Source organism: Ipomoea triloba, chromosome 6, assembly GCF_003576645.1.
Source record: "Ipomoea triloba cultivar NCNSP0323 chromosome 6, ASM357664v1".
NCBI lineage: Eukaryota > Viridiplantae > Streptophyta > Magnoliopsida > Solanales > Convolvulaceae > Ipomoea > Ipomoea triloba.
Genome location: NC_044921.1, coordinates 17,717,327 through 17,727,891, shown reverse-complemented (window position 1 = coordinate 17,727,891; position 10,565 = coordinate 17,717,327). Strand labels below are relative to the sequence as shown.

Genomic DNA, 10,565 nt, shown 5'->3' with positions numbered 1-10,565 from the left:
TGTGATTACATATATGTTACCATTTCAAATGGGTGGTCACAAAATCAAACTCCAGTAAAAAAGATTGAGAAAGTATAGAAGAAATACTACTTTATAAATTATCATGAGTGTTATAAGAAAGAGAAAATAACATTTTCTTCAAATTTTAAGAAATTGGTTTCCTTACAAAACTTTAATTACGTACGGAGTATAAATCAATAAAATCTAGTCAACAATTAAATATTTAAAAGAGTTAATTCCATTTTTGGTCCTATATTTATATGTGGCAGTCTGATTTTAGTCATTTTTTATCAGAATATCCACATTTGGTCATAGTATTATTGTGACATGACTATTTTTGGTCCTTTATCAACAAAATAGTTGTAATGCCGTTAAATAAAAACTCATTTTTAGTCTTCAATTACAAATTTTTTCAAAAATATAAACATAAAAATATAGCGGGGTCAACTCACTTTGTATTAAAAAAAAGATCGAAATGTCATTGTATTTAACGACATTTCAACAATTTTATTGACAAATGACAAAAAATGGTCATGCCACAATAATACTAGGACCAAATGTGAATGTTATGATAAAAATGACTAAAAGTGGACTGCCACCTATACTACGACAAAAAATGGAATTAACTCTATTTAAAAAAATCAATAGAATAATAAGAGATAATGCATATTCATACTTTTCTGAATGTATCTGATCTCGTCGTGTCCCATGAGTGACCAATCTAGACTTTTCAACACTGTCGTTTTGGTTTACATTATTTAACTAATTAATTGTCTCCATTACCCTGACATACCCCCCAATAATTTCATCTCACCAATTTTATTTTAGTCTCATCATTTTTACTATTCATTACATTAAAGTATTAAACCTAAAATCAAAAGCATCTCACAAATCATTATTCATAAGATAGGTTGAATCAATATGAAATTGTAATACTTTTATATTGAAAAATGTACTAATTAAAAATAAAGTGTTTATTACTTGAAAAAGAAAGTGTAATATTTCTAAGAAAAAATGTAATACTTTTAAATCAAAATGTAAAAATATTATATTTTTCTTTAAAAGTATTACATTTTTTTCTTATAAGTAATAACAAATACTTTATTCCTTATTAGTATGTATATATTTTTCAGTATAAGTATTACAACCTGAGTGATATCACGGATTCACGGATAAATATTCATGAGATGGTCTCAAATGTTTATATTTTAAACTTTAATCGAACAAAACAAAAATGTTGTGGTCCGATCCCTAAGCTATTTCTTCTTCTTTTCTTTTTTTTGGTAAATTCATCGGGTCTTTCTCCGTCCGTTTAACGGTCCGGATACACATGTTTCACATTATAACAAACAAATCTGAATATTTAAGTAATTGTGATTTTACCTAATAAACACATGTTTTCAATTCATAAGCATCTTATTCAATGAATATGAAGCAATTGTGATACTTATCATCATATATCACATGAAATATTTGGTTAAAAAAATAATAAGAGTTTATTACCGAAATGGTCCCTCGACTATTGCGAAATTACCAATTTATTAGTTCTCGACATTTTTCGTGCCCAATTAAGTCCCTCAACTTTGAAAATTTTAACCAATTTGGTCTTCCGTTATTTTTGCCGTTAAACATCTGTTAAAATCGGGACCAAATTGGTAATTTTGTTATAGTCAAGGGACCAAATTGGTAATTTTGATATAATCAAGGGACCATTTCAGTGAAAATTTAATTACCAATTTGGTCCCTTGACTATAGCAAAATTACCAATTTGGTCCCGATTTAACGTCAAAATAAACGTATGACCAAATTGGTTAAAATTTTCAAAGTCAAGGGACTTAATTGGGCACGAAAAATTGTTGAGGACCAAATTAGTAATTTCGTAATAGTCGAGGGACCATTTCGATAATAAACTCAAATAATAATAAGGAAATTGACATTTTTAACCCATCAATTTTGGCCGTGTGTAAATTTAGTTTTTCAATTATTTTTGTATATTTTTAATCTTGATTTTTTTATTGAAGTGGTGGATTTGGTCCATAAAATTAGGGTTTCATTAAAACGTTATGGGACATTTGGTTCAGATAATAAAAATAAAGGGAATAAAATAGAATTTCAACAAAGAAATAAGAAAGGACTAAATTAAAATAACTATTCTACTGTTTGGTTCGCAAAAGGAATAAACATGAAATTATAGGAGGAATCATATTCTTGTGTTTGGTTGGATCAAAGAGTGTAAAAGGAATATCATTTGAATAACTAAAATACCCTTATTCAAAATAAAACACATTCAACTATATAAATACTGACCCACCATAATATAGCAAAACAGAAAACATAATAAAAATTATTATATTCTTTCAAAATCGATTATAAATAAAAAGAGATCAAAAAATAAAATAATACTACAGAAGAATGAAATAATAGACTTTACATGAACTGGGTTTCCACGGTCCGTGTACTACATGTGTATGTATATACATGCATATATACATACACGAAATTTGGAGAAAAAATCAACATAGAAATAGATAATTGTATACGAACATATGGAACTGAAAAAAAAAAAAAAAAAAACATAGAAATATATTATTGTACTATAGTGATGGGAATTTGACAAATTACTTGTAGGTACTTGAAAGAAGCCCGGAAATATATATATATATATATATATATATATATATATATATATATATATATACACACGAAGAATTTGTAAGGGTATTTTTGGAATAATAAAAATTAGTTATTCCGCATGGGCTATGAATAGCTAATACCAATGGGGTCTTCTGAAAGGGCAAATTATATCATGGACCAAGTTTTACCTTGCATTGTAGGCTCTGGTCCAAAAATAACCTTCAGTATATGTAGTTGACATATTCTGTATTTGTAGTTGACAGTTTTGTACCTGTAAATATCATATTATGTGTCAACAATTATTAAGTTATTTATTTACATGTACAAAAACTGTTAACTGCAGGTACAACAATTTTTAAGCTATAGTTACGAACAAAAATGATAAAGTTTCAACCAATGTACTATATAGTATATATGATTTCTCTGTGCGTGAATATCTATATAAGGCCTTGTGTTACAGACATAAGATCCATTACATTGTTGATGGATCAACATCCAGAAAAGAATCCTCTGCTGGTTCTCCCAACAACCAATGACGAAACGAAAAACAGAACAAACCGTTCCTTGGACGACACCATAGAAGTTTGGCTTGGAAGGTTTAGTTGGGCACAGTTCCTACAGGCCACCCTTGCTAATTTGGCATGGGTATTCGACGCCCATCAAACCTTCATCACCGTGTTTACCGACCTCGTGCCCACTTGGCACTGCAATGACACCTCATCGTCACTCTGCAATAATGTCTGTGAGCTTCCGAAGGAGGCGTGGGCGTGGGACGCGCCGCCGCAGACCTCCGTGGTTTCGGAGTGGGGCCTACAGTGTGCCGGGGCGGTCATCACCGGCCTGCCGGCCACCTCGTACTTCCTCGGCTGCCTGGTCGGCGGGCTCGCGCTGTCCACGTTCGCCGACGCCTCGATTGGGCGGAAGAAAATGCTGGCCTTCTCGTGCCTCGTCATGAACGTGGCCGCCGTGCTCACCGCGGCCGCCCCCAACGTGTGGGTCTACTCGTCGTTGAGGTTCCTGACGGGGTTCGCGCGGGCCACCATCGGGACCTGCGCGCTGGTTTTGTCGACCGAGATTGTAGGGAGGCGGTGGCGGGGACAGGTCGGGATCATCGGATTCGTGTGTTTCACTTTCGGGTTCCTCTCTTTGCCGGGCATGGCGTATTTCAATTCCGGGTCTTCCTGGAGATATCTCTACCTCTGGACCGGCATCCCCGGGATCATATACTCTGTTATTGTCTACCTCGTGGCTCCAGAATCTCCGAGGTGGCTTTATGTGCGAGGAAAAATCCAAGATTTTGTCGAAACAATCAAAACCCTGGCACCCCCGGAGACCCGCAACACCATCTTTCTAGACAACCAAGATCAAGTCCTTGAATTGGATGAGCAAATGGATTTATACTCTGCTCTAAAGGTGCTGATAAGCAAAGGCTGGGCTTTGCGGCGGCTATTAACGGTCACGTGGGTGGCTCTTGGGATAGGTTTGGTGTATTACGGGATACCGTTAGGTGTGGGCGAAATGCCGTTAAATCTCTACCTTAGTACAACGTTAAACGCCGTGTCCGAGCTACCCGCGTCGTTAGTGACGTTACTACTAATAGACAAGTTGAAACGGCGGGGCTGGGTGGCAGGGCTAGGGGTCGTGAGCGGGGTGTGCAACCTCGGGTGCGTTGTATTTGTGGGGGAGGAGTTAAAGGCGGTGCAGATCGGGCTGGAAATCGTGGCGTTCTTCACGGCCTGCACGGCGTTCAATATTCTGCTGATATACACGCTGGAGCTGTTCCCGACGTGCGTGAGGAACTCCGCGGTGGCGATGGCGAGGCAGGCCATGGTGGTGGGCGGCGCGATTAGCCCCTTGCTGGTGGCGCTGGGGAGAGAGAACAGGTTTTACTCTTACGGGGTTTTCGGATTGGCCAGTGTTTTGTGCTGCTTGTTTCTGGTTTCTTTGCCGGAGACATTGGGCAGGGATCTCTGTGACACCATTGACGAAGAGGAGAGCAAGGAAAATGGAAACAGAGTCTGAACTCTCAACAAACTGTTTATATTTTTCTTTGTTATCGTTTGGGTGTGGCTATTTTTACTACTTTTCTCCCTTCAATAATCTTTGTAACAAAGTACTGTGAAAAATGATTTACTAATAACTACAAGTAATATTGTATGAATTAGTCCATAATGTTCCAAATTCAACCTCTTGTAAGAGTGCTTTATTGGTTCATTTAGTTCGAACCGACCCGTTATAGATAACTTAAGTTGATTTATCTACTTATAGTCTTTTGTTAGTTATTGTCACAAGGTAAAATTCTGTGCAGATCATCCACTAGTAGCTACAGATTTTTCTCGTCACAAAAAAAAAAAAGTATAAGTGAGACTGTGAGAGTATGAACACCTATAATGACTTAATAACCTGTGGGTGTGGTTAAGTGTAGAGATTCATCCATCCTTAACCAAAGGTCAAGACTTCGATTTTTTGTTAAGTATGGAGCAATCTTAATTCATGTTTGGCTAAGTGTAGTTTGGGATGAATTACAATTCATTGAACTGCAATTCAATGAATTTCCAAAGTACATTGTTTGGTCGGAGAGAATTGCAATTCCACGGAAGTTGGAAAATGGAGGAAAAAGTTCAAAGTAACTTTTGTCCCACATTGGTTTGAGAAGTGGTTTGCACCACTATTTATATAAAAGTTTTTCTAAGGCTTATAGAGGCTCTCTCGTGCGCATGGGTGCAAATCAAATCCTAAAAATTAGCACCATCGAGATGTACGAAATTGGTTTTAAGGACATTGTAGATATAACACCATCAAATTGGTTTTAAGGACAGCGTAGATATTACACGATTTGGATCCTTCGTTTTTTCTTGGTACGTGGGATTAATTGGGACAACGTAGATATTACATGATTTGGATCCTTCGTTTTTTCTTGGTAAGTGGGATTAATTGTTAAAATTCAAATCTCTTTATTTATATATATATATATATATATATATTATTTTGTGTAAATTCAACTTATTCTTCCAACATGATTTAATGTAAGTGTATGTTAATTTAAACATTAAAATAGAAATATCAATATATAGATGCCGTTAAAAATATCTTAATTAGAGATTTTTATGATATATATTTCTATATATTAATTTTATGTGAATAAAAAGAAAACAAAAAAAAACTAAATTTAAGTTCTTTTTTAAAAGAATTTAATTTAGGGGGGTGTATTCAATCACGACTTTCATGAACTTTTAAATACTTTTAAAGTGATGGATTTTAATTGATTTTTGTAGAGTTTTTGTAAACTTTCCTAAAATCTTTTAAAATTTTATAAACTTTGTAAGAGTTTATAAATATCCATAAAACAAACATTTATATACTTTTAAAAACTTTTTCATATTAAAAAGTTTACAAAAGTCATTAAAACTCTAAATTGAATACACCCTCACAAACATTCCATAACTTCTATTAATATATTATCTATAAATTAGTGCATTGTAAAAATTAAAAAAAAATATTGATGTCACAAAAATAGAGTATATTATTAATAAAGAAAATATAATCAATTTTTATAAATATAATCAATAAAAATATTTCTTGAACTAATGCTGAGTAATATAATTATCAAAATGTAATTGGATCCCAACCAAATCCAGAACTATGACGCATAAGCTCAGTTAACTTGCTTAAACCTGCTTCTTGAACCATTTCAATCTGCTTTGGTATTGTGCATACGATCTTTGACACCCAAGCTTTTCATTCAGAGCAGGAAGTATCATCTTCTCCACAATTAACTTGCTTAAACCTCCACTACCATCACGCCACCCATTTTTTGTGGCATCAACCATGAGTTTTAACAACTCGTTACTCTCCTCAGGTGCCCATATAATGCATAATTTCCATTAACTTTATTTTTACCTTTACTCTTTTCTTGATGAGTATCTCCCATTTATAATTACTATAAAATAAATAAAGAATCTCTTAAAACATTCAACTTAATACAATATATATATATATATATATATATATATATATATATATATATATATATTTATATTTATATTTATAAATTAATAATTAATAAACATACAATTATATAAAATTATAAACATATTAATTAAATAAAATTTAAAAAATTAAAAATTAAAAATTAAAAAATTTGTTGCAACCAGCATGCTGCTGGTTGCAGCAAGATTGCTGCTACTCGCATAAATCTGCTGCGAGCTGCAGCTTTCGCAACAGATTCTTGCTGCGATCGCAACAATTTTTTTAGCTACGATCGCAACAATTATTTTGTTGCGACGGCAACAAAAAATTTGCTTGAACATAAAAAAAAAAGTATTTATGAAAGATTTGAAACGTATCGTAAAATTGATGGAAAATTTGCCTAGTTCAGATATGGGAAAAAAAGTTTGTAGAGAATATTGAAAAGTTTGAGGTTGGAGGGTTGGATTTCATCTATTTATATTAATGAAGAGAAAGTGTATAGAAATCCTATTCTGACAGAGTTTGTGAAAGTTAATAACTTTTTGAATACTAGTAGACTTTTAATAACTCTATAAAAGTCTGAATCGAATACCTGTATACTTTTAAAGAGTTTTGAAAAGTTTGAATTGAATACAAGTATACTTTTAAAGAGTTTATAAAAGTCTAAATTGAATACCACTAAACTTTTAAAGTTGATAAAAGTATTTAAAAGTTCATGAAAGTCGTGATTGAATACACCCCCCTTAATTTACCCTGCTTTGGTCCATGGTATAACAATCCTCCATTATTGGAGATCGTTCAAAAATTATTCAACAGTGATTTTTTTCACTGTTGAATAATTTTTGAACGATCTCCAATAATGGAGGATTGTTATATCATGGATTGAACAGTGATTGGTAATGATGTTGTTGGATACTTGGATTGAATATCTTATTTGGGTAACATGTGATTGAAGCTGCTTTTGACGATTAGTATGAGGATATTGAAGGGTGAATGAGATTTTCTTACTCGTGTCATTATAAGTCTTCTTATTTATTTGGTCGAAGAAAGTAGAAGGCCAAAAAGGTGATCTTGTTATTAGTTGATTTGGGCATGAATTGTTCTCATTTCTTTAAAGTCTAGTCATTGTTTTTATTGTGTTAGAAAAAAAAATCTCTCTTTAAAAAAATATAAATTATAAAAAATAAAAATAAATCTTCTCAAAAAAAAAATAAATAAAAATAAAGGGATCACCTTTATTGAAGATCCCTCAAAAAGTATCCAACAACGATTTCTAATGAATAAAAAAAGTATAATTGATTCATTTAGAAAATTAAAAATAGAGAAATTGTTAACATATATGGAGACAAATTAATACTAAATTGGATTCTATGTGTATTTTTTTAATATAAAAAAACTAGGCCAAATACCTTGTGGTCTAGTGGCATCCAGTGTCCCGGCCGTTAACACTCTCATAGGAGTGGGTTCGAGCCCTACCTTGAGAAAGTAGCTATGAACAGATACTACATGAATTCTTTCTTGAGAAATATCCCAAAAATAAATATAGCATTGAGAAAGGATTCCAAAATTTATCCCATATGGGCAGAGACCATTAATTTTAAATTGTATATTAAAGAAAAATATTACTTTTACTGTTGGTCCAATAAATATATAATATACCGTTATCACGTTTAATTTTTAAATATTATTTTGCAATATTTGGCACCTAACTTTCAATTTTCGCTTTATTATGTCATTTTGACCAAATATTTTATTAAAAAAAGTCGGAATTAATTTTTTTTTTAAAGAAATGAAACAATATTGTATTAAACATGAGATGTCGTGCCAAAGGACAAGACAGTCTATCTAAAAATAATGTTGTCATACCCCTCCACCTTCATCCACGAAAGCGCTTCTTTGCAAGCTAGTGTCTCGATTAGCAGAAGGTCTTGGGAGCATTGTTGTTGATCACACTGAGCATCCAGAAACTCACCCGCCTCAGTCCTTACCACTGCCCTATAACCCACGATGCTAGGAGCGGAAAAAGGGCGGCATCAAAATGTCGAAATTAATTAGATTTCTAGTTTGGAACCATATGTTTTCTCTCCAAATTAAAAGTGGTGAGATGTTTAGGTCGATATGATTTTGAACTTAATATAAAACTCATTTCAATTGTTTTCTAATGAAAATTAAGTTGGCATAAATGATTAAATATGACCCAAAAAAATTAAAAGTTATAGATCAAATATGACAAAAATAATACTTATTGTAAACTAAATATTGAAATGACATAATAATTGTAAGATAACAAGTGAAAATCATTCTTTAAAAAATCAAAATGAGAACAAATTAAAGTGCAAATTATTGGTATTCCATAATTTTGGTATGCAAATTGGAAAGGCTGAACAAAGTGAGGATAAAAGCATGCAGATGTCACTCTCCATCATATTATCTTTCATGTTTTTAATGGTGCATGATTAAAGTATTGGCTGTCTCAACCTTTAACTTTCCATTCTTAATTGGTTCCAAAAAATAATATGACAATTTATAATGTATTGTGCTTTATGAGCACGATGATAATATTATGTCATCATTCATGACATGTTATATCACAAATATAAACAAACAAAGAATGTAATATCACAATTTATAATGTATTTTGTATTGTATCCAAAGGAATTAAAAATAAATATTTATAGTACCAAAATTTTATAGTATATTAGCTATATGGGATAAAGTTAAACGAATATAATATTACTCATGCAAGTGTGATAAAACGCAATTAGCAATCTCTCAAATTAAACATATTATTAATTGAACAAGATATGTAATCTAATAAAGTCAATAAACTGATGTTACAATAAAATGCATTTTGGTTCAAATAAAAACAGGAAAAAGGTGAAAAATTCAAACATCATAAAAAGAGTGGAGAATACATTTTTACACGATCAATTGATCATATAATTTTATTTTTAATTTTTTAGATTAATTAAATATTTACATGTTGTGAATCAATTAATTATATGGCATGATTAAATTTTTAAAAATGAATTAACTTAACAAATTAAAACGGTATATAACATTATGATATGGGCTAATCAAACAAATTAGCATGATTATAAAATTGAGGCAAAAATTATGATATAACAATATTGATCGGACAACAAAAGTATTAGAGTTGAATTCATATTTTAGTATTTTATTTTCATTCTTTCAAAATTAATTAATGGTGCTATAAGGGAAAAAACAAAATTTAGTCCAATAAAAGTTTAATGTACAATATGTTAAGAAAATATAGTTTTCATATTTTAAAAAAAAAAAACGAAACAAGAAAACACATAAAATTTGTAAATTAGGATTTTGTTTGGTAAAATTTATTTTAGAGTTTATAACTTATTATAAGTTATACAAAGTTATAGGCTATGTTTGGTAAAACATAATGAGTTTAAAATAATAATTTATTTTGAAACGCTACCCCAAGTAGCGTTTCAAAATAATTTATTGACTTTTAACTTTTGTCTCTTTTTTATCCTTATTAATTTTATTACAAAAATGATACCATCTATCATTCATTAATCAAAACTCTAATTTGAGTTTATCTTTAATTTTATATCTTTTTAAACTTATCAACTTATGCAACAACTAATTTTACAAAATATTTTAATTTTAATTAATTAACTTATTATTATTATTATTATTATTATTATCTGTGTGTACATATAATTTTTATATATATATATATATATATATATATATATATATATATATATATATATATATTGATAGATAAAAATTATAATTAATTAAATATATACATTATATTTATTAAATATAAATATTAAATAATGTGCACAAAGTATATTTTATATTTGTAATACAAAAGATATTACCAAGAGCATGTGAATAGCTAATATCAAAGTCTCGGCTATTCGCTTTGAAAAAGTAATAGCTCATTCCTAGGAATGTTATTCTCATGACAAAAT

At 30.9% G+C, this 10,565-nt stretch overlaps 1 protein-coding gene across 1 annotated transcript; it reads left to right on the top strand.

Annotated features, from left to right (window-relative positions):
* The first annotated feature begins 3,117 nt into the window (after positions 1-3,117).
* On the top strand, positions 3,118-4,895 carry LOC116023591 (organic cation/carnitine transporter 2-like). The gene has a single exon (XM_031264593.1). It carries the CDS (start codon positions 3,118-3,120, stop codon positions 4,654-4,656), a length of 1,539 nt encoding a protein of 512 aa, XP_031120453.1. The 3' UTR covers positions 4,657-4,895.
* The last annotated feature ends 5,670 nt before the right edge of the window (positions 4,896-10,565 follow it).

What these genes read in the sequence shown, in the direction of transcription:
- LOC116023591 (XM_031264593.1), top strand. Translation starts at nt 3,118, where the DNA reads ATGGATCAACATCCAGAAAAGAATCCTCTGCTGGTTCTCCCAACAACC.